Below are 24,994 nucleotides of genomic sequence, written 5' to 3'. Positions count from 1 at the left end.
TCTAGGTTGGCATGTTAATTTTTGTCCCTTGGAGGAGAAAGTGTAGATGTCTGAGAAAAATCTACGAAGATTTTAATAAACTGAATTTGTATGCAAAATAAAGTGAGAACCAAAACAATTTATACAGTAATAGCAAAATGATGAAGACAAACAACTCTGAAAAACTTAGAAGCTCTGTTCTACTTAATGACCAATTATAATTCCAAGAAACTTAAAATTAAAACATGCTCCCTACTTCCATATACAAAGGTGAGGGACTCAAAATATACAATGACACGTATTTTGGAGATGACATAGCCAAGGCTGGGATTTATTTTGCTTAATCATACATATTTTTTTTGTTTTTTTGTTTTTAGGTTTTTGCAAGGCAAGCAGGGTTAAGTGGCTTGCCCAAGGTCACACAGCTAGGTAATTATTATTAAGTGTTTGAGACCGGATTTGAACCCAGATATTCCTGACTTCAGGGCTGGTGCTTTATCCACTACAACACCTAGCCGCCCTGATCATACATATTTTTAACAGAGGTTTAGTTTTTTTCTTGCTTTCTATTTTTCTCTTTTGTGGGCTCAGATTTGCAGGGTCTGTCTGGAAAACATTATTCCATTCCTTCCTCTGATTTTTGGCGAATAAAAATAGTCTTCTGTTATCCAAAATTTCCTTTCATTTATATCTGGAGATATTTCTTCTGGTTGCTTACAGAATTAATTTCTTGTCATTAGAATAGTTAAAATTTAACCACTATGTTTCTTGGCATTTGTACCACAGATTTCTTGGCCCTCCTCCCTCATCGACCTCCTCTTCTAGCCCACCCTCACCCCTCCCACAATGGAGATGATCTGTGAATTCTTTCCATTTATATTATGCATTCAGAAATTCTGGGCAGTTTCCTTCTTAGCAGTATCTCGCACATAGCAGACAATTAATAAATGCTTATTGAACTGAACTGAACTGTGTTACTAAAATGAATTTTTTCCATTATATGGTTAAGATATTTTATTTATTTGAAATGTTTTTTGGAGACACCTGTCTGAGATGCATTGTGTTTTGCTTGCATGGAGGTCATGTTCAATTTTAACCTTGTTGCTTTTTGCATCTCTTATTCCAGATTTTCCTTTACTTCTGTGCATTTCCAATCAACTCTTCTCTTTTATTTCTTTGGCAAGGATTATCACATTGGATTCAAGTTTTTGTGCTAATTATTCCTGTTGTGCAGACCATAAATTCTGTATTTCTAATTCTTACTTTTTTTTTAAGATTCCATGCTATCTTGTGAAATCACAGGATCTTCTATCTAATCAGATACACTTCCTTAGCTGTTCTAGAAGTCATATTGCTTCTGTGATTAGTATCTTTCTTCTTAGTTTATCTGCTTATCCTCAAGGTCCTTAATTGAGCTTTCTTCCTCCTGTGATTTTTCACAATTTCAATCTTTTTTCCCCTTATATTATCCTATTGCTCACTTTGATAACTCCTTCCCTTTTGATTATGACTTCCCTGAGGATAAGACCTCAAAGCTGTCTCAGGGGGCAATTAATTTATCATTACCTTCAATATCTTCCCCAATGAACTTTTGGGGGGGGCAGATGGCCCTAATTAGATGCTGGGCCCTTGGCTTTGGACTCAGTGGAGTATCATACAGTCTCATAAATGGGTCCTATCCCATTTTTCTCTACAAATACAAAACTCTTCATGTACAGGAAACCAAAATATCTGACTCTTCTCATTTTTCCAGGCTGTCTGTACCACTGATATCATCTCATTCATTTATGTTCTTGAAATCATCTTTAAGTTATCATTACCCTTCAGAATCTATATTAAGTCACTTTCATAGCCCTATTAAATCTCCCTTCAAAATGTATCCCCTATCAGTAAACCTCTTTATTTCTACTGCTATAAGTCTAAAATAGCTCCTTTTACATCATTCCATGATTACTGCCACCATAATTTAGCTAGTCTGCTGAATTCAAGTGTACTAATCTAATCCTTCTAGTCGCTTACTATATCAAGTCTGCATTTCTCTGACTGACTTAAACATATCTCAATAATCTGATTTCATATTATCTAACCATCTCTTTGGACTACTAGTCACTAATATGAGTAGTGAATTCTAGACAGCTATTCTCACTGTCCTCTACTTATATAAGGCTATCTACAAACTAATCCTGGTTATTTCTTTTTAAAAAAAAAAATTCCCTGTCTCTCCCATCCTTAGAAATTCTGCCTGTTCTCCAGGCTTTTTTTTTTTTTTTTTTTAGATTTTTGCAAGGCAAACGGGGTTAAGTGGCTTGCCCAGGGCCACACAGCTAGGTAATTATTAAGTGTCTGAGACTGGATTTGAACCCAGGTACTCCTGACACCAAGGCCGGTACTTTATCCACTACGCCACCTAGCCGCCCCTCTGTCCTCCAGTCTTAAATCCTCCCTGACATCTTCTCCAGTAGCTAGTCTTCCAATCTCCAATCTATTTTGAATACTTTTTCTTCTCTTCTATTCATAGTCTTGACCAATCTTACCTGTAATTCTTAGATATTTTTTTTACATATGGTTTAATTTTTGAATTATTTAATTTATACAATTCTTTACTGTGGTTCAATCTCCTTTTTGGATAAGATCATGTCACATACTTTTATGTTCTCTAGAGATGGTAGTGTAGCACTGGATGGATAGTAAGTGCTTAGTAACATATTCTCAATTTCTGTTCTCAAACTTTAGGAAGTAATCTAGAACTGGAGAAAAGCAGGAAACAATTCAAATACAGGTACACATGCTACAATTTAAATTAAAATTCCAAGCAATATTCATTTCAATAGAAATAGATATTGGCTGTGCTTTCATACTAGGCAACACTCTGTTTCATGTCAAGGCCTGGCTCCTTGCCATAATCTTGGCATCTCAAAAAAAAATTTCAAATATATATCATACTCAGAAGCAGAGAGTTGTTGTTGGGTGGTGTCAAATGTTTGGGTATACTTCTCTTTCCATTTGGGTTTTAGAAATATGTTAAGATTGTATTGACCTCTATAAAATGGCAAACTACTGAGGCACAAGAAAGTTAATTTCCAAAAGGACCTATGGCATATCCAGTGACAAATGAAATTAATAATAATAATACTATCTTTTGAAAAGTGATTGATATTTCCTTCTAGTTCTCTGTAACTGAAACAGAAGAAACAGTAAAAAAATTCAAAAGTTGTAGATAGTCAAAATCATTCTGGTTTCAGAGTTCACTATTTCTTTATTAGTAAGTATAGTAAATTACTTACACATGTGACCTAGGAACTTCCCTGCTTCTCCTTATGATTAAAATAACAGGATAAACAGGAGGAAGAAAGAAGGAAAAGAGAAAAGGGAAATAAATGTATAAACCTGATTCTATGAATAGGTCTGACAGTCAAAGACAAATAGAAATAATACACAAATAAGACATTAGTTAGCATTATCAGTGCCACTTCTCTCTTCAATTAAAAAATAATTAAGAGTTTTCTCCATTTCCAAACTGTTAATGAATCATCTCATATTAGGTTTGAAATGAACATAATAAATCATTATTGCAAAACCTTTATTTTAGAGTTGGGGAACTGGGGTCCCAGAGAGTGGAAGTAACTTGCCTGAAGTCACAGATATCATAGCAGAGCTGGGACTAGGATTTAGATGTTCTAACTCCTGAGACCAATATTTTTTTCTACTATGTTCCATTACCTCTTATGATCTCTTTAAATGATAATGGATAGATGGATAGGTAAAAATGAATATATGAATATATATATATTATATTTACAGACAAACACACATACATAAATGTGTATATAAATATTGTACTATGTTTCTATATCTAGAGACATATATGCACCCACACACAAAAAGTTCCACAGAATCTAGGAAGTTCAGAGAATGCAACATCTACCTTTTGTTCTTATAAGAAATAAAATCTGATTAAAGCATGATTATTCAGATTATTCAGATTCAGATCATTATAGCATGATTCAGATTTTTATAAATGCCTTGATAATAAAACATGGATTTAAAGAAAAAAGTGGTCCAAGACACATCTAGATAAAAATTTACTGTCCAATACACACTAGGTATACAGTGTGTATACCTAGTGTATACACAGGCAACACAGGTGGGGCAGTGTATAAAAGATGCTGGATTAGATGGAATGAATGCTCTCGGATTTAGAGATAGCACAAAAAATGAGGGGAACAACTACTTCAGTCTTGAAGAGGCCTTGGAGAGCCTTCAATCCCAGAGTCAGAGAATTTGAGAGCTAGAAGGGAACTCAGTCATTATCTAAACCAACCTATATACAAAAGGAATCCTCTTTCCAAGATACCCAACAAATGATCATCTAACCTCTGTTCAAAGGCAGAGAAAGAGAAAGTCACCACTTCCAGAGGCCACCCATCCCACTTTGGGGCAGCCCTAACTCTTTTTTTTCCCTTTTAAAGATTTTGTTTATCTTAAGCTTTACTATTTTTTCCCTAATCTCACTTCCCTCCCTCCACCCCCCACAGAAGGCAATTTGCCAGTCTTTACATTGTTTCCATAGTATACATTGATCCAAATTGAATGTGATAATGTGATGAGAGAGAAATCCGATCCTTAAGGAAGACAAATAAAGTGTGAGAGATAGCAAGATTACATAATAAGATATCAGGTTTTTTTTTTTTTTTCAAAATTTAAGGTAATAGTTCTTGGTCTTTGTTCAAACTCCACAATTCTTTTTCTGGATACTGATGGTATTCCCCATCAAAGATAGTCCCAAATTGTTCCTGTTGCACTGATGGAATGAGCAAATACATCAAGGTTGATCATTACCCCCATGTTGCTGTTAGTGTGTACAATGTTTTTCTAGTTCTGCTCATCTCGCTCAGCATCAGTTCATGCAAATCCCTCCAGGCTTCCCTGACATCCCTCCTGGTTTCTAATAGAACAATAGTGTTCCATGACATACATATACACCAGTTTGTTAAGCCATTCTCCAACTGAAGGACATTTACTTGATTTCCAATTCTTTGCCACCACAAACAGGGGCAGCCCTAACTCTTAAGAAGTTTCCTTGGCAACTTCCAGTTAGCTGCTTCTAGTTAGTTTACCCTGTAGATAAGTTGTTGGACATAAAGACTGGCTATAAAAGGATTGTGGTAAGCTATTGGATTGAATTCAGTAATATGAAAACAGTAGGAATGGTTGTTCTTATGTTGGCTATAAACCATTCCCTTCACAAGTACAAGATGGTGGAGACATGACTAGATAGCAGTTGGAAGGGCTATCACATGATGAAGGAATTAGATTTATTCTACTTGTCCCAACAGGCATTTAGGTGGCAGAGTAAATAGAGCACAGACCTAGAGTCGGGAAGATTCATCTTACTGAGTTGAATTTCTGCCTCAAACACTATCTGTGTAACCCTGGGAAAGTCACTTGACCCTGTTTGCCTCAGTTTTCTCATCTGTAAAATGAACTGGAGATGGAAATGAAAAATCACTCCAGTATCTTTGCCAAGAAAACCCAAATGGGGTCACAATGATGCAAAAACAACAACTTATTGCCAGGGTAAACTAACTAGAAACAATGGGCAAAAGTCACAAGGTTAAATCAAACTTGATGCCAGGAAAACTTCTTAATATAGAGCTGCCCCAAAGTGGGATGAGTGACCTCTGAAAGGGGTGATTTTCTTTCTCTGCCTTTGAGCAGAGGCTAGATGACCATTTGTTGGGGATCTTAGCAAGAGGATTACTTGTGTATATAGGTTGGGTTGGATAATGACTGAGTTCCCTTCTAGCTCTCAAATTCTGTGACTCTGTGACTGGAAGCTCTGCAAGGTCTTTTGAAGATTCATGAAATCTATGAACCTATGATTGTCAGTTAACATATGCATGCTTGTATTTGTGAAAAAAAGGGTGCATTCCAAGATACAGCAGGAAAAGCTAGAAAGAGAAATCCCATTCAAAGTAACCTCAGACAATATAAAATACCTGGGAATCTATTTGCTAAGGCAGACTTCAGAAACTTTTTGAAAACAATTATAAAACACTTCTCACACAAATTAAATAGATTTAAATAACAACAGCAAACATCAACTGCTCGTGAATAAGTAGAGCTAATAAGAATAAAAATGACAATTCTACCAAAACTAAACTATCTGCTTAGTGCCCTACCAATCAAAATTCCAAAAAATTACTTTAATGAGTTAGAAAAAGTTGTAAGTAAATTTATATGGAGAAATAAAAAGTCAAGAATTTCCAGGGATTTAATGAAAACAGTGCAAAAGAAGGGGGTTTAGCCCTACCTGATCTAAAATTGTATTATAAAGCATCAGTCATCAAAACTATCTGGTATTTGCTAAGAAATAGAGTGGTGGACCAGTGGAATAGACTAGGTGCAATAGCAGGAAACGATTATAGTAATCTGCTCTTTGATAAACCCAAAGAGCCCAGCTATTGGGATGAAAACTCTCTCTTTGATGAAAAACTGCTGGGAAAATTGGAAGTTAGTATGGAAGAAATTTAGATTACACCAACACCTCACACTCTATACCTAGATAAGATCCAAATGGATACAGGATTTAGACATAAAAAACAATACTATACACAAATTAGAAGATCAAGGACTAGCTTACCTGTCAGATCTATGGAAAGGGATCAGTTTATGACTAAGGAAGAGATGGAGAACATCACCAAAAATAACCTGGATGATTTCGATTACATTAAATTAAAAAACTTTTTCACAGATAAAACCACTGTAACCAAGATCAAAAGAAATGTAGTAAACTGGGAAACAATTTTTACAACTAATGATTCTGACAAAGGACTCATTTCTAAAATATACAGAGAACTGAGTCATATTTAAAAAAAAACAGCCATTCTCCAGTTGACAAATGGTCAAAGGATATGCAAAGGCAATTTATAGATGAAGAGAGCAAAACAATCCATAGTCATATGAGAAATTTCCCTAAATCATTATTTATTAGAGAAATGCAAATTAAAGCTTCTCTGAGGTACCACCTCACACCTCTCAGACTGGCCAATATGACCAGAAAGGATAATGATCATTGTTGGAAGGTTTGTGGGAAATCTGAGACACTATTACACTGATGGTGGAGCTGTGGATTCATCCAGCCTTTCTGGAGAGAAATTTGGAACTGTGCCCAAAGGGCAACAAAAATGTGCATACCCTTTGATCCAGCAATACCACTACTGGGCCTATACCCTGAAGAGATGATGAAAAAGGGTAAAAAACATCACTTATACAAAAATATTCATAGCAGCCCTGTTTGTGGTGGCAAAGAACTGGAAATTAAGTAAATGTCCTTCAATTGGGGAATGGCTTAGCAAACTGTGGTATATGTATGTCATGGAACACTATTGTTTTATTAGAAACCAGAAGGGATGGGAATTCAGGAAAGCTGGAGGGATTTGCATGAACTGATGCTAAGTGAGATGAGCAGAACCAGAAAAACACTGTACACTAACAACAACATGGGGGCAATGATTAACCTTGATGGACTTTCTCATTCCATCAGTGCAATAATCAGGGACAATTTGGGGCTCTCTGCAATGGAGAATACCATGTGTATCCAGAGAAACAACTGTGGAGTTTGAACAAAGACCAAGGACTATTACCTTAAATTTAGAACAATAATCAGATAACTTATTGTCTAATATTGCTGTCTCTTATGTTTCTGTCTCTTTATGTTTCTTCCTTAAGGATATGATTTTTCTCTCATCACACTCAATTTGGATCAATGTATACCATGGAAACATTGTAAAGATTGACAAATTGCCTTCTGTAGGGGGGTGGGGGAGGGAAGTAAGATTAGGGGGAAAATTGTAAAACTCAAAACTCAAAATAAATGAAATCTTTAATAAAAAAGGGTGCATTCCTCAACAATATTTCCGAGGTAGGTTACCTTCTTTCAATTATCATTCAGTTAAAAGAGCAAGTCTTTGAGCCTTTGCTTCCTCAGTTCTGTTACTATCACATTCTACATACCTCATTCTGTCTCTCATTATTTGAGTGACAACTTTATAACTAAGTGAACTTTGTCACTGATTTTAGCAATCTAATTCAATATAACTGAAAAAAATCTTCTGGATTAGCTTCTGATCATTTTATAATTACTTAAGAATATGTAAGTATTTTATGATATGATAAACTTTATATCATATCTTATCATATCATTATCATATATATGTTTGTATGTATATATATAGATAGATAGATAGATAGATATACATATTATATAGAATATAAGAGTAGCTAGGTGGTACAGTGAATAAAACACAGACTCTGGAGTCAGGAAGACCTAAGTTCAAATTCAGCTACAGACTTATACTAGCTGTGTGATCCTGAGCAAATCACTAAACCCTTTTTGTCTCAGTTTCTTCATCTATAAAAGAAGCTAGAGAAGAAAATGGAAAACTACTCAATATCTTTGTCAAGAAAACCCCAAATAGGGTCACAAAGAGTTTGACACAAATGAAAATGACTGAACATCAAAAAATATACCTGTACATATATGTGTGTATATATATATGTCTGTGAGAATATTTGTATATGAATATATATATAATGATAGAAATGACATTAGACTAAATCATATAAGATGCATACAAGTGAAATGCCAAGATCAAGAATAAACTCTACATTATTCTCAACAATATTAAATTACAAATGTCCCTATTTCTTTAATACACTTCCTACCATAATTCCATTTCCTAATTCTCACTGTTGTTTCACTATAGTTAGAACATCAAAAAGGATGGCATACTTATTGCATGTTTGGCTAAGATGAATCACTTCAGTATTGACTTCCTTTCTTTATTTCACTCCTAGGGAGAGAGTCTAGGTCTGGAGAGAATTTACTGGTATAACTATGACAAGTCTGCCATTCATTCCAATGGCTGCTATCCTTGCCCTTTACCCAACCAGATTTCAGAAATATCTTGAGCTTTTTCTCTTGACTTGTATATATCAAGAGAGTGATGTAGAATGGGTAGGTGAACAGTGAATGGGAAAGGGCAAAAGTGGTTTTCATTAGCCTTAAAAAAGAGAAAGTGTAGATTGATGTTCAGAATGCCTGAGCTCTGAAGAGCTTCTCAATTGGGTTGACAATAAGTGGGCCAAAAGTAACAACTTGGGATTTTTGGTTGAGAAGGGTGAGTAGGAGGCTTTCATAGTCACCAGATAGACCTATCTTGATCACCCAATAAGGAGACAAGAATGGAACTAAAACAGTGAATCCAGAGGCTTTGCTGGAAAAAAGACTAGAAATGTGTAAAATATCCCAGAGTACTGACCCTGGCTGTCTCATCCTCAATGAATTAATGTTTTTTCCTGTGCTGACCCACATCTGAAAGTCATAATAACTGTAAAAAGAGGGTCCTGAAGGAACCAGGGAACTAATGGCAGGATAAGGGGTTAGAACCAAGGATCCAGGAGACATCAGGCCCATGCAGGTCTGTCAAGGTCATCTCTCATGTGACCTGAGTCACTTCCTAGTATTATGCAAGGGAGATAAAGTCAAGACCTCTTGGACTTGATAGTTGACCCTACTGTCTTGCAAGTCAACATGTCCTTCTAATTAGTATTGTATCCTTGCTGAATATTATTTCTTTGTTATAGTTAAGTAAACTTCCTTTTTGTTAAATGTTAGATGATCTATGAATATCAATTCATTCCAACTTCAAACCTGCACCCCCAAACTAGAGTGAGTCAAGCTTGGCTGACACCACTACTTGAAAGGATTAGAACTATAGTAGGTTTTTCATAAATGCTTGCTGATGGACTGTGGTCTTACTAGTGTAAGTACTTGCAGGGGAGCTAAGATTCCCTACTGAGTGAACAAAATGGGACAGATACAGAAGTTCTATTGCTCTTTCTGGGCAGGAGAAAACCAAGGATAAATCAGAGAAGATTCGAGGAAAAAAATCTCCTCCCCCAGCTAGTTCTTTATGTCAGGTATAACATTATTTTATAAGCAAATGAGGGTGGGAAATTACATAAAGATTCTGCCTCTGGTAACCTGGACAGCCACTCTGACCTGAACACAATTTTTACTAGTTGACTGGCCTTGGCCAATAGCAACTGCATTTTGCAATATCTGAGGGAGTGGAATGCATAGATTGTCTGAAAACTCAAGAAGATCTGAAAAAGTAGGAACAATTTTAAATATGCTATGTATACTTTATAAAAACAAAGTTTAATTAAACTCATTTCAAAACTTTCCAATGACTTTATCAAAGAACAAAGTTCTGTATTACATCTGCAGATACCAAAAAAGGTGATCAAAAGAATTTATTCAGGCAAAAGCAAACTGCAGAGAGCAGGCAGAAAGAGAAGGGAAATTCACGTGAGGAAAAGAGAACTTGTGAAAAATAAGCAAGTAATTTTACTTCTACACCAAAAAACTCAACATTTTCAGACAATCTAAATCTGACCTGTTAAAACCTTTTCATTAATTTTATAGAGCAAGAAAATAACCTAATAAAATAATTTCTTTCTCTAAAATGTTTTGTTTCCACGTCACTTCTTTGAAAGGGGAGTAAAGTACAAATGTGTTTCAATTTTTGCATAGAAAACATATATTTTCTTCCCATCCTAGTTAATGAAAGGAATTGATATAAAGTTAATCAGGAATCCAGACTATTCTTTCTTGTTTTTTTTTTTGTCAATCTTTTAGCTCATTAAACTTTCTAAAATATGTTAAGTGAAGGTATATGAAATTCAAAGAAATAATTTTTTCTATTTGTGTAACTCTTATAAAATATCTTCTGTGGAGAAATTTAAAAAGAACATAATAACATGGTGTTTTTGAATCAGCGATGAATTCCCAGTTTAAATTAGCAGTTTAATATTATATTAAATAGAAATTGCTGTGTAATTGTCCCTAGCTATAAGTCTATAGAACTGGAAGGAACCTCAGAGAACAATATTCAACCTTTTCATTTTATAGTGGAGTAAACTGGTAACTCTGGATCCAGGCCCCCAGCCTATGTGACCCCTTCCTCCACTTGAATGACTTTTCAGGCAGTCTTGTGTCAGTTCTAGATTGAGTCTTCCTGTTTGTGGCCCCAGTCTTCAGCCCAGCTCCTTCTCTAGCCCTCCACAGACCTTCTCAGATCCAGCTGACCTCAAATGACTAGCTTCTACTTTCTGCCCAGATTCTCCCAGGCTCTCCCTTGTTCAGCAGCTAACGTCTGTGAGTCCTACCTTCAGAGAGCTCAATATTAACACCTATTATGAGTGAGTAGAGGGGGGGGGGGTCCTCTTCCTCTTTTGCCTAATTACTTTTCCTGGAATAATTTCCCAAAAATTAATACAGTCCCATGCCAACTAACTCTCTTTATCTCAGTGACTGGACCCTCAGATGACATTGAACACACTCTATTCCTTATCTCCTACTCCCTGCCTTACTCCCATTCCCCTCAAGCCTATCCCCCAAATATCCTAATAGGGATATGCTTTCCCCTTTCACTGCACTCTTGGAATACTTGTTCCAGCATTAACAGATCTCTTTTATCTCAAACATTTTCTAAAGGCAGATAGGTAGCAGACTGAATTGGATCTTAAGTCAAGAAAACTTGAGCTTAAATCTAGTCTCAGATACTTATTAATTTCTTTATCTGTAAATTGAGGAAAATGATAACATGAACCTCCCAGGGTTGTTCTGATGAAAAACAATGACACAATATTTGCTTTCCAAACCTTAAAGCACTATATAGATGCTAGCCATTATTATGATGCAGAAGGAAATACATAATGAGAAAAGATTATGATCAGATAAGGGAATTTCAGGGTTCAGGTACATGTGAATGAATGATGGCAGGGTCAAGAATATGACCATCTATGTGTTGCTGAGGGAAAGAATACAACAGGAAAATTGAGCAGATTGAGAAACTGGGAAGTTAAGGTATATGAAAGAAAACATGATTCATTCCTTATAATCAGTTAGACTTGGGGTATGAGTGAAAATGGAGCCTGTGATGGAAAAGGTAGCCAAGGATGTTGTGTCATTAGGAGGGAGAGCCAGAAGATAGAGGGAAGAAATAAACAGTTATTATGTACATATTACGTGAATACTTTTTTAAAATTTTATTTTGGGGGATTTTTTGCTTGTTTGTATTTTATTTATTTTTATGAATACTTAATGGGTACCATGTAGATTCAAATCTGTCTGAGTTCATTTGAACTCAGGTCTTCCTGACTCCAGATCCAGTGCTCTATCCAAAACACTACCTAGCTGCCTAAATTCTGTTCTAGTTCTTTTAAAGCCAGTCACTCCTACATTGATTCTTCTTCTTCTTCTTTCTCTACCTCAAAGCCTTGGCAAAACAATTCAACTGTACATTCCAGTCCCTTGTCCCCTTTATTCTTTGATCACTTCTAGCCAAGTCCCAATTATGGATTACTTCCACCATTCACAATCTATATTTCTATTCATGTGTTACTCAATGAAACTAGAAAAAAATTCAGAAACTATGCTGACTGTGTCCACTATAAATATATGTGGCATAAACTGAAGTAGGCCTTTACCAAAACAATGCAATCCTTTTATAATTCCCTAATAACTCTTCAGTCACCAAAATAGCTAATAAATTCACTCTCTCCAGTCTCCCAAAGTTAATTATAGCACCTTCCACTCATTCTTTCCTATGAAGAGGTACTCCTTTCTTCAAAACAAATCCTTTTACATGGATCATCTCTACTCTTCCATGCTACATTTCCAGCAGATCACCCCTTCCTGATATCCTCATCCTCCTATTAATTTTCAATTTCTCTCTATCTACTGTATGCCTTCTTACTAGCTACAAATATGTCCTATATCTCCTCATCTTTAAAAAAAATTCTCCATTTGAGCCAATTATCTCAGCTAGCTATCATCCTCCCTTTTGTGATTCATCTTTGAGAAAGCTTATCTATAATAGTTATCTATACTTCCTCTCCTCTCACTCTCCTCTAAACCTCTACATGACTTCTGAATTGATATTTTTTTTTAGTTTTTTTTTGCAAGGCAATGAGGTTAAGTGGTTTGCCCAAGGCCACACAGCTAAGGAATTGTTAAGTGTCTGAGGCCGGATTTGAACTCAGGTACTCCTGACTCCAGGGCCACTGTGCCACCTAGCTTACTTTCTTTTCTCATTGTTTTGATTTTTGGCACTTTTTCTTCATGGTTTTTTTTTTTTTGGCAGAAGTCATCACTTCTACTTTTCTTCCTCACCAGTACTTCTCAGACATTTTGCTGGATCTTCCTTCAGATCGTAAGCACCAACCATAGTTTTGCCACAAGAGTTTGCCTTTAGTCTTCTTCTCTTCTGCCTCTACAGTATCTTGCTTTGTGATTTTGTCAGCTCCTATGAGTTCAGTAATCATTTCTACACAGATGATTCTTAGATCTATTTATCCAGCCCTAATCTCTCTCCTGATGTTTAATCTGATATCACCAACTGCCTACTAGACATTTCAAATTGAATGTCCTGTAGGCATCTCAAGGATGCCCTTGGGAATAGGTTTGTCCCTTTTTTTTAATTTTTCCCCCAAATAAGCCATAAGAACATTTGGTCAGATGGCTTACTAAAGTGGGCTTTAGCATTCTGAGCCTGTGTATATTTGTTTCATTGAACAAAGATTAGAAATTAAGTCTTCTGTTCTTTGTAGACTATAGTCATGTTGTAAGGAATTAGGTTTGGGGATCCTTGACATGATATCCAAGATTATTATTTGAGTTTCCTAAATTTAGTTCAGCCAATGGAGTGTGATATATAGCATAAGCTTTTACTACATGTGGCATATTAGTCTCCATGCATCCTAGGCAGGAGGCTCTAGTTATTAGAACCTCATCTTTGGAACTTTTTACTGTTAATCTTGTTATCTGAGAAACATCAAGAATATGATGAAATGTCATTAAAATATTAAACAGATTATCAGGAGACTTGAATTCTAGTTCAGCCTTAACTAGATCTGCTAATCCCCACAGGCAGCAACTTCTTCATCTGCAAATGAGGGGTCTAAACTAGATTATTTCGATGGTTTCATTAGCACTTTAATAATATGATAAAAATAGACTTTACTATTAATTAATTATATTTCAGCAGTAGGATGGATCTTGATATATGAATAATAATATTAGTGATTTACCAAATTCATGGGATGCTTAATTTAAATTGATGAGTCTGAAAACAGGAAATAAATACCTTGATATTAATATATGTATTTTAATTTTATAACAATTCAAATTCTGCATTTAAAAACTGTATTTAAGAGTCCTTGTTTTAAATGAGATATATTTTTTGGTAAAAAATCTTGTCCCCTTTGTAAAAGAACATTATAAATTTAATCAGACTATTGCTTTGAATTAGTAGGGAATTATCACTTAATAGCTAGGAAAGATTTGAAGATACCTGAAAAAAAAACTAGAAAAATATTATGGATTTAAGAAATAGCACTTGAATAAAGGCTGCATTAATTGAATTTATTTAGGAGGGAGAAGACTGAGAGGGAACTTAATAATAGGCCTCCAAGGCAACAATTAATTCTCACAATGGTCAGGATAATAGGAAATGAGTTCAAATTCCATTAGAAGGATTGTGGATTATATTTCAGACAAATTTCTTTCCAAAATGATTTCCATGTAACCCTACTTCTCAAAATCTTTTCAGATCTATGATATAAGATTTCCAGAACCTATCTGGCAACACATTTTAAACTCTAATCTAAATCCTGTCATGGAAAGATAAATTAAAAGTAGCAGATTGCATTTTCAATCTCTGAAATGGAATTTCTTCTAGTTACATTCCTTGTACAAATTAACAATTAAAGAGTAATTTAGCAATAGTAAGCAATATAAAATACCTTTATATCAACAGCTGCTTTTTGCAAAAAGTAAAGTTTTAAAAAGAATGAACGCTTACAACATTCTATTATGATTCCTTTCCAACAAAGAACCAAGGAACCTCCAGATGAGAAGGCATACAAAATCTCCAACCCTGTCACCCATGCAATAGAGATCTGTGCTTAGCAACAGCTTTTAACTATGAGAAAATAATTTTCAATTACTTAAATATGGATTATCTCCTTCCTGGATAATTCTGTAGTACATGTGAAAATCAATCTGGTTTGCCTGTGTCACACAACTACTCCCTCACCATCAATAATGAGTATTTAACAAATGACAATTAAAGATAATTTAAAGATAATTAATTTGAATGTGAAGTCTATTGCAGATATTTATTCAATTGATAAAGTTTTCAAAATATAAAATATTTTAGACAAAGCACATGGATTTTTTCCATTTCTTGGCAACATGGATAAATGAAAGTTTGTGGCATTAAAAATATAATTATATTTCACTGGTTTCATATACCTGAACTTAAATCACAAATCATGTTTCACATAGACTACTTATCACCTTTCAACATGAAATCATAGAAATGCTGAATAAAAAGGGACCTCAGAAAGTCAGGAAGTCCAATTGTCATCACTCCATAATAATCCTACCTAAAACATCCCTGACAAATATTAACTCCAGTATAACTTCTATATAACCATATAATTATATGCAGGTCTCTTAGTTCTTCATGTAAAAGTACCTACATTATTGTGATGTTCAAGGTAACAACATCACCAAACCAATCCATTTCAGACAATATTTCAGATAATTAATGAAAAGTACATTAACCAAACAAGGATCTATAAATGAATTTGCTAGGTAACATTAAGATCCCACAGTTCTGTGAACATACTCAATTAATTTTCCAAGTTCCATACAGATGCTCTATTAGCTAAATATAACTGAAATAATAGACATTTAGTTGAACTTAAGAGTAATGAAAATAACTAATGTTTGGATAGAATGTAAAAATCTGGCTCCAACAGATGGTTAACTTAAAAACCCTGACCCATGTCCTTCTTTAACACTAGATTAATATCAATAGTGCATTTTCTCCTGAAAATAGGTCAGGATGGAATTTATCTAAGTATTTTGATCATCTGATGTATCACAGTTTCAAAATGATTGCTCAGAATTTGTTAGTCTAAAATATTTTTTCAATATTTAAATGACCTGTATTTTCATTGATATAATGCTCCCTCTACAGACACATTACAACTGCTTTCTGACTTATTTTAAGACTGTCTATAGCTGAAAATGTCACCACACTAAAACCAAAATGGTGCTCTACCTCTCCTGGGACTCGGAAAACAGGTTAAAGTCAATTGTTGGGTTCTTTTGAGTAGATGATTGGAATAAAAAGAAAGGGCATAAAGTTTGAAAAAGCCTCTAAGCCACCAGGAAGAGTCAGGGGACTTGAATGGAGATAGTCAACCAAAAAATGCAACTTCATGATGATCAAAAATAGATACAGTTCACACATTCTCTTCTTATTCCACCATACTAACCTTCACATTTTTCCAGAATCTGAACAGTTTCTCCTATTTCCAGGACTAAGCCTTGGGGTACAGATCCACGAAAGCTGCATATCACTAGAAAGGCAAGAATAAATAGAGAAGTTAGGAATTGCTTAAAATGGAAACATAAATCTTAATACTGAAATTAAATACTAATTGTTCTTTAAGATATTCTCTCTGGGAAAATCTCTCTTATAAATAAGACACTGCTCAATTAAGCTACTCTCAGAGTAAGGTACATTAAACATTTCAGGCCATGAAAGTATCATTAAATTATGATAATAAAAATGAAAGTATCACCACCTTACATTTTTATAAAGCTTTTTACACTTGATAATTCACTTTGCATACATTATCCCATCCTTTGAGGAAACAAGAATAGTCATTATGATCCCCTTTTTACAAATCAGGAAACTAGATGTTTGAGAATCTCCTCTTTGATTTCATCTCATTTTACTTAAGTAAGCCTTTTCCAAGGTCACAAACCAGGGTTACATTTTGAAAACTGAATTCTTGTCTCGTAACTGTAAAGTCCAGTTCCCTTTCAACCATCGTTGAAACTTGTCACACTAAAAAAAAAATGTTTCTGGGTGCTAAATATATACTTCAATATTTCAAATAATAACTGACACAGAGAGTCGCTTTCTCTTTCAATAAGATCTAGCCCATATATTTAATTTTTGCATTTCAATCTAGTTAAAAATACTTTTTTTCTGTTTTTCAAAAAGAGAAAAGCATTAAGAGTTCTTCTCTAGGGGCGGCTATGTGGCGTAGTGGACCGGCCTTGGAGTCAGGAGTACCAGGGTTCAAATCTGGTCTCAGACAGTTAATAATTACCTAGCTGTGTGGCTTTGGCCAAGCCACTTAACCCCATTTGCCTTGCAAACCGCCCCCCCCCAAAACAAACAAATAAACAAAAAAAAGAGCTCTTCTCTTAACATGAGTGTTTGCTAGAACTTTGTTCTGAGCTGCCTCTCTTAAATATGTGTGATGTTTTCGCTATCTCATCAGTTCTCTTATGACCAAGTAATATTTCTAATGACATAAAATCTATCTATATTAGGCCCTAATTACTGTCTTCAGCTTTCAAGTGCAGATATAGAACTGGTGAGAACCATAAAGGACAAGCCTGTCTACTTTTGTAGAGAGGATGTACCTGAGGCACAGAGAGATTAAGTGACCCCCATATCACAAAACTAACAATTGTCTCAGGAGGGATTTGAGTTTGGGACTCCATATTGTTTCCTAACTTCTATAATACTCTTTTATCTCTTTGAGAATTTCTCAAAAGTATTTAAAATTCATTATGTCCAAGATAATTTAGTGTTTCTATCCACACCAACCAACTTCACTGTTTCTGTGGTAAGAACCATCACTCCAGTCAAACACATTCACAATCTGAGAGTTAATCCTAGACTCTTCTCCCTCACTGCCTATATCCAATCATTGGACAGGTCTTTCTTGTTATTTCCTTCTCAATAATGTATTTGTCACACTCTCGTAGTCACCATCTGAATTAAGGAACTAATCGATATTTGCTCAGGATTTCAGAGCCTTCTAGCTGAATTTCCTAGTTCCATTTTCTCTCAAAGTTGTCAAAATAATCTTCCTAAAACACAAGACTGGACATATTACTATCCTGCTCAAAAATCTTGAGATGGGGTAGCTAGGTGGCACAGTGGATAGAGGACGAACCCTGAAGTCAAGAATCCAACCTCAGACCAACCTTGGGCAAGTCACTTAATGTCACTGTTTTGCAAAAAAAAATCTTGAGATGCTGTTCTCTGACTGAAGGATAAGATACAAACATCTTAGGGGGGGGTGGTATAAGATCCTCCAAAATAATTTCTACAGATCGTTCAGTCTTATTTCATACTTCCTCCCACCCTGCATCCCCAACTTCAAATTCTCCATTTAAGCTAAGTAAGTTATTCTGAAAATTTAACACGCCATCTCCTGCTTTTAGGTATTCTCCTGTCCTCAACTCACTCTTATTAGAAAGAAACCATAAAAAGAAACCAGCATCAAGAGTAGGACAGCAAAAATGAAGTAAAGAAAAAAACCATCACAACCTGAATCAACACAGACATAATTTATTCAGCATCAAAACTAGAGAGTAAAAAAGCTAATCAAATGAAAATAATCATATGGAAAGACAATAATTGGTGGTAGTTGAGACTAGAATAGCGCCTGACAGTCATGTGAAGCCCCTGTCACCCTTCAGAAGTATGAACGTATCAGAGAATTATTTAAGGTAAAGACAAAAATTAAGCAATCTGCTCAATGAAGCTTCTGTGTTCCCGCAACTCTTATTAAATTATTCCAAAGAATATTTCAATGTCTTCTTATAAATTTGAATGATTTATTTTTTCTAATGCTTCTCCCCATCAATTCTCCTCATGGCCCATATTTGATATCTTCTGCTGTGACCAAAATGACCAATCCAATTATCCTGTAATTGTAATAAGAACAGAGTTCATACTAATGGATGATGATACAAAAAATTTTCATTATTGGAGATTTTGCTCTGTGAGCAGGCTTACAAATCAAATATAATATCAGTGGACAGTCTAGATTTTCAATTCAGCTACTGACCAGAGATGTTATAAAAACTATATAGAAAGCACTTTAAAAAAGGACTTAGCAAAAATTATTATACCAAAGTTTGATAAATCAATTCAAATCAAACAATTCAAACATCTTCAAGTCACTAGGTAACTGAGTCAGCTAGGTGCTAAGATAGAAAATACAAAAACCAACATAGAATTTGACCTCAAAGACATTCCAATCTAATGAGAGGAATCAGAAGCATAAGTACGTAAGTCTGATACCAACTAGAATGTAACAGGGCAAAATGGGCATAAACAATAGCTGACATTACTGGGAACTTTAATTTTAAATTTGTAAAGTATTTTATATTCCATTGTTTCATCTATTATTATCATAATGATGGTAATAATCATGTTGATAGCCATTATTTATATGATTATTATATGTCAGACATAGTGCTAGTAAGTGCTTTACAAATATTCACATTGATCCTCCCAACAATGAGATCCTCCCAATCAATAAATATTTATTAAGCACCTTTAATGTGACTAAGTTGTGGGAACATATAAGGAGACAGAAGGTAAGTCCCCTCCCTAAAAGTGTTTACAATATAACAATGGAGACAACATGCAAATATATATATATATATATGTATTTGTGTGTGTGTATGTGTGTACACACACACACATATACATACACGCACAAATAAACTACATTATAGGAGAAATAGGAAATTATTAACAGAGATACAAGAATTAAGGAAGACTGGAAAAGGCTTGATGTAGAAGGGAAGGTTTAAGCTGCAACTCAAAAGAAGCTGGGAACGTCAATAGGTGGAATTGAAGAAACAGAGCATTCCAGGTATGGGGGGACAGAGCTGAGAGATGGGGTTTATTGTTTTTGAAACAGCCAAGAAGACAGGGTCACTAGTTCAAAGAATATGTGGTGGAGTGTAAGGAAAGGTCTAGAAAGGCAGGAGAGGACCAGGTTACGAAGGGGAGTGGAATGCCCAACAGAGGATTTTGAATCTGATCCTGCAGGCATCAGGGAGCCCCCAGAGTTTCCTGGATAAGGAGTGGTTGAATGGAGAGGCTGGAGACACGAGGCAAGCAGAGCCAAAGCTGGTTATGGTGATAATCCAAGTGGAAGGGAACAAGGACCTGTACCAAAGTGGTGGCCGTGTCAAAAGAAAAAATGGGGCTCACTCGAGTGACACTGCAGACGTAAACTAGACAAGCTTGGACCTGGAAGGTAAAATAGAGTGAGAAGTTGAGGATAATTCCTCATTATTATCCCCATTTTACAGATGAGGAAACTTGTTAAGCAACTTGTCCAAAGTCACAAAGCTAGTAACTATAGGGGCCTGGATTTGATCTGATCTTCCTGACTCTAGGCTCACCAATTTCTCTATTTTGCCACATCACTGCCTAACAATATCCCTTTGCAATTAATAATCAATCAACAAATATTTACTGTGTCTACTATGTTCTAGTTTCTGTAAATACATGTACAAATAAGATAATCCCTACTCAAAATAAACCTATAATTTTAAGGAGGGAGATAATAAATGTCTAAAAATGAATATGTGGGTATGTATGTAAACATAGATCAGGAAAAACTTTATACACAAGACACATTCTAGTTGCATCTTAAAGATAGAACAGGGGTCTGTGGGGGGCATTCCAAGGCATCACAGATACCCAGATGAAGGAGACAGAGATGGGAGGTAGGACACCTTCAGTGAGGAAAAGAGAAAATGGCAATGTGACTGTGATACAGTGTGAGAATGAGGGGGAGCAGTGTACAGTGAAGCACAAAAATAGATTTGGGCCAGGTTGTCGCAGAATTAGAAAACTAAATAGGAGAGTTTACGCTGTATTCTAGAAGTAATAGAAAGCCCCTGGAGTTAATTGACTTGGGGAAATCACATGGCCACATCTATGCTTAAAGAAAATTGCTTTATCAACAATGTGTAAGATGGACTGGAGTGATAAATGACTGGAGGCAGGGAAACTAATTAAGAGGATGTCACAATAATCCAGGCAGGGGCAATAAGACCTGAACTGGTATTCTTTAACAGAAATAGAGAGGCTTAGGTGCTTAGAGCTGGGGGAAAGCATAATGGCTTCAGTTTTGAACCATGTTTCATATGTCATCTAGTCTATAATGTCCAAAAGGAAATTGCTGATCCAGGAATGAAGCTCAAGAGAAAACTTGATATACAGTTCTGCACATGTGATGCATTTCTTATATTTATTTTCATAAATAATGGGGAAACAGAAGGTCAGAAAGATTAAATGAATTGCCTTTGTCAGACAGCTATTAATTAGCAGAACCAGTATGTCAGTTCTGGTTTTCCTATCTCTAAGACAAGAAAAATGCATTTTGACTGGGACAAAGGAGTGGAGGTGGAAAGGAGTCCATCTGGAAGAGTGAAGGGCCACAAATACCAAACTATCTCCAAAATATCTCTAAAAAATGATCTCAGAAAAAATGCGAAATTGAATTCTGAAAGGAAAAGCCAATAAAAAGTCACAGTGAGTCATTTTTCTAGGCCAGAGAAAACAATGAACTCCAAGGCTGTGGACATTGGGTTGGGGCTAGCCAGGAGTATTATTTGGGAAAAGAAATGAGAGCAATGCAAGAAAATTTGAAAAGAGAACTCAAAGCTTGGCCAAAAAAAAAAAAGTCCACAAAAACACTGAGGAAAATGGCTCCATAAAAATTAGAATTGGTCAAGTGGGAGCTAATAACTCCATGACACATTAAGAAAGAATTAAAAAGTCAAAAGAATAAAAAAGTAAAGGAAAATATGAACTCCAGAGACAACTAATGAAGTCTGAATGCAAATTATTTTTTCACTTTATTTTTCTTGCCTTTTTGCAATATAGCCAAATTTGAAAATATCTTTTGCACGATTTCACATGTACAATTGATAGCTTGCCTTCCCAATGGATGGGTAAGAGGCTAAATGGAGGGAAAGAATTTGGAACTCAAAATAAAAAAAAAAGAATGCTAAAAAGAAGTATATACTCAAATTTTTTTTTTTTGCAAGGCAATGGGGTTAAGTGGCTTGCCCAAGGCCACACAGCTAGGCAATTAAGTATCTGAGGCTGGATTTGAACTCAGGGACGGACTCCTGACTCCAGGGCTGGATGCTCTATCCACTGCACCACCTAGCTGCCCCTATACTCAAATTTTAAAAGAAAAAAAGAAGGCAAGGATATGGATAAAATTTGGAAAAGTTAATTATAATAAACCTCTGGAAAACAGTAATAGAAAGAAATATAGCTTTTTCTCAATTGTACATGGCACCTTCACAAAAACTGCCCATATATTAGGACATAAATCCCTCACAAAGAAATGCAGAAAAGTAGAAATATAAAACATACCTTTTTAAACCATATTGGGCATTCAATAAAATGCCTTTGAAGCACACATTAAAAATTAATTAGAAACTAAATAATCCAGTCTAAACAATGAGTAGATAAAGGAGCATATCCTAGAAATAATCAATAACTTCATTAGAGATAATGACAACAATGAGACAACATACCAAATCTGTGGGATATAGAAAAGCAATACTTAGGGAAATTTTCATATCTCTAAATGCTTACAACTGTAAAAGAGAGAACAGATCAACAAACAGAGCAACTAAAGAAACAGCAAATGAAAATAACTAATTAAACATCAAAATTAAAATCCTAAAAATCAAAGAAAAGAATAAAATTAAGTTTAAAAATCATAAAATTAAGAAACAAAACTAGGAGATGTTTTTATGAAAAATAAAATAAAACAGACAAAACACTGGTTAATTCAATTTATAAAAGAAAAAAGAATACCAAATTATTAGCATCAAAAATGAAAAGGATGAAGGTAGAACAAAGATGAAATTAAACTAATTATTAGAAGCTATTTTGCCCAACTTTATGCCAACCAAACAGAAGATCTAATGAAATAAATGAATATCTACAAAATATAAATTGCTCAAATTAGCAGAAAAGGCATTAGAATACTTGTATAACTCTATATTAGAAAAAGAAATTGAGGAAGCCATAAATGAGTTTCGAAAGGAAAAAATCCAAGGGCTAGTTGGATTTACAAGTAAATTCTCCCAAACAATTAGAGGACAATTAATTTCAATGCCATATAAATTGCTTGAAAAAAATAATGAAAGAAGTCTCCTAAATTTCTTTCTGATAGAATTTTTTGTTTCAATTTGAAACCTAAATCAGGGAGAATAAAAATGATAAAAGACAACTATGGACTAATTTTCCTATTCAAAACTGATGCAAAAATATTAAACAAATTACCAGAACAGAGATTATAGCAAAACATCATAGGGATTACACATTATTACAGGGTTGAATTAATATCAGGAATGCAGGGCCAGTTCAATATTAGGGAAAATATAGGTTTGATTATGTAAAATGTCAAAAAACTTAAAAAAATATTTGATTGTACCAATAGATGCAGAAAATGTCAGCTTTTGACAAAACACAACACTAATTCCTATTAAAACCACCAGAAAGCATAGAAAGAATTGGAACTTTTCTTAAAATAATAAATAGTATACATAAATAGTATAACTATTTATAATGGGATAAACAGAAGCCTTTCCAATAAAAACAGGTGAAACAAAGTTATTCATTATCACTATTCATTATTGTACTAGAAATGCTAGCTATAGCAAAAAAGACAAGAAAAACAGAAAAAATAAGCTAGGTAACATGGAAACAAATGAAAAGATGATACATACTTAAAGAACACTGGAGAATCAAGTTTTAAAGAAAAACTAGTCAAAAAATGAACAATTCCAGCAAAATTGCATGATATAAAACAAATTCAAGCTAATCTTTAGCATTTCTACATATTACTAATAAAAGGCAAAGCAAAAAGAGCTCAAAAGAGAAATTTAATCTAAAACAACTGCAAACAGCATAAAGTATTTGGAGGTCTACCTTTCAAGACACACATAGGATCTATATAAATACAATTAACAAAACACTGCATATAAAGAGATACATAACTAAACAACTTGAGAAATATCAATTGTCCTGGGAAGGATAAGCCAATATAGTAAAAATGACAATACTACATAAGTTATTTTACTTACTAAATTCCATACCAATCAAATTACAAAAGAATTATTTTTATAGAAAAGAAAAAATAATATCAAAATTCTTCTGGAGGAAACAAAAGATAAAGAACAGCAAGGGAATTAATGAAAAAATAAGAGATTCTATCAGTACTAGATCTCTGTTTATAATACAAAATTATTATGTCAAAATAATTTGGTATTGAATAATAAATAGAATGGTTGATCAATGGAATAGATTAGGTTCAAAACATACAGAAGAAACCCCCAAATCTCAGCTATTTTGACAAGAACTCACTATTAACAATTAACTGCTGAGAAAACTGGAAGCAGTCTGGGAGAAACTAGGAATAGATCAACACCCATACAACATACTAAAATAACCTCAAAATGAGTACATTAGAGAAGCATGAAACAAATTACCTGTCACATCTATGTTTAAGGAAAGCGTTCATGATAAAACAAAGGTTAGAAAATTAATACAGGAGGTAAAATAGATTACTTTGATTACATGAATTACACAAATAAAACCAATGCAACTAAAATTAAAAGGAAGCAGAAAATTGGAGGAAATTTTGCAAAGTTTCTTTGATAAAGGAATAATTTCTTGAATATAAAGAAAATTAAGCAAAATATAGAACTATTCTATAATTAATAAATGGTCAAATGATATGAACAGATAGTTTTCAGAAGAAGAAATGAAAGATATCAAGTCCTAGGGAAAAATGCTCTAAATTACTAATAATTTGAGAAATAAAATTAAAACAACTCAAAGATTTTATACCTATCAGAGTGGTTACCATGACAGCAAGGGGAAAAAACAAATACTGGAGGGGCTGTAGAAAAAAATAGGCACACTAATGTGGTTGGTAGAGTTATAAATTGATCTAACCTTTCTGGAGAGCAATTTGGAACTATGCCCAAAGGACTATAAAGCTA

General features: G+C 34.5%; 1 protein-coding gene across 5 annotated transcripts in view; it reads right to left on the bottom strand.

Moving 5' to 3' along the window:
* DOCK3 (dedicator of cytokinesis 3) overlaps positions 1–24,994 on the bottom strand; it is a 496,213-nt gene that overhangs the window by 362,026 nt on the left and 109,193 nt on the right. For all 5 annotated transcript variants that reach the window (XM_074198056.1, XM_074198051.1, XM_074198054.1 and 2 more), the window contains exon 2: positions 16,399–16,482. In XM_074198056.1, the coding sequence (XP_074054157.1) occupies positions 16,399–16,482 (84 nt within the window). The remainder of the gene's footprint in view (positions 1–16,398; positions 16,483–24,994) is intronic.

The sequence above is a fragment of the Macrotis lagotis genome, chromosome 8, assembly GCF_037893015.1.
Source record: "Macrotis lagotis isolate mMagLag1 chromosome 8, bilby.v1.9.chrom.fasta, whole genome shotgun sequence".
Taxonomy (NCBI): Eukaryota; Metazoa; Chordata; class Mammalia; order Peramelemorphia; family Peramelidae; genus Macrotis; species Macrotis lagotis.
Note: the sequence above shows the minus strand (reverse complement) of the source record. Positions and strands in the feature narration are given on the sequence as shown.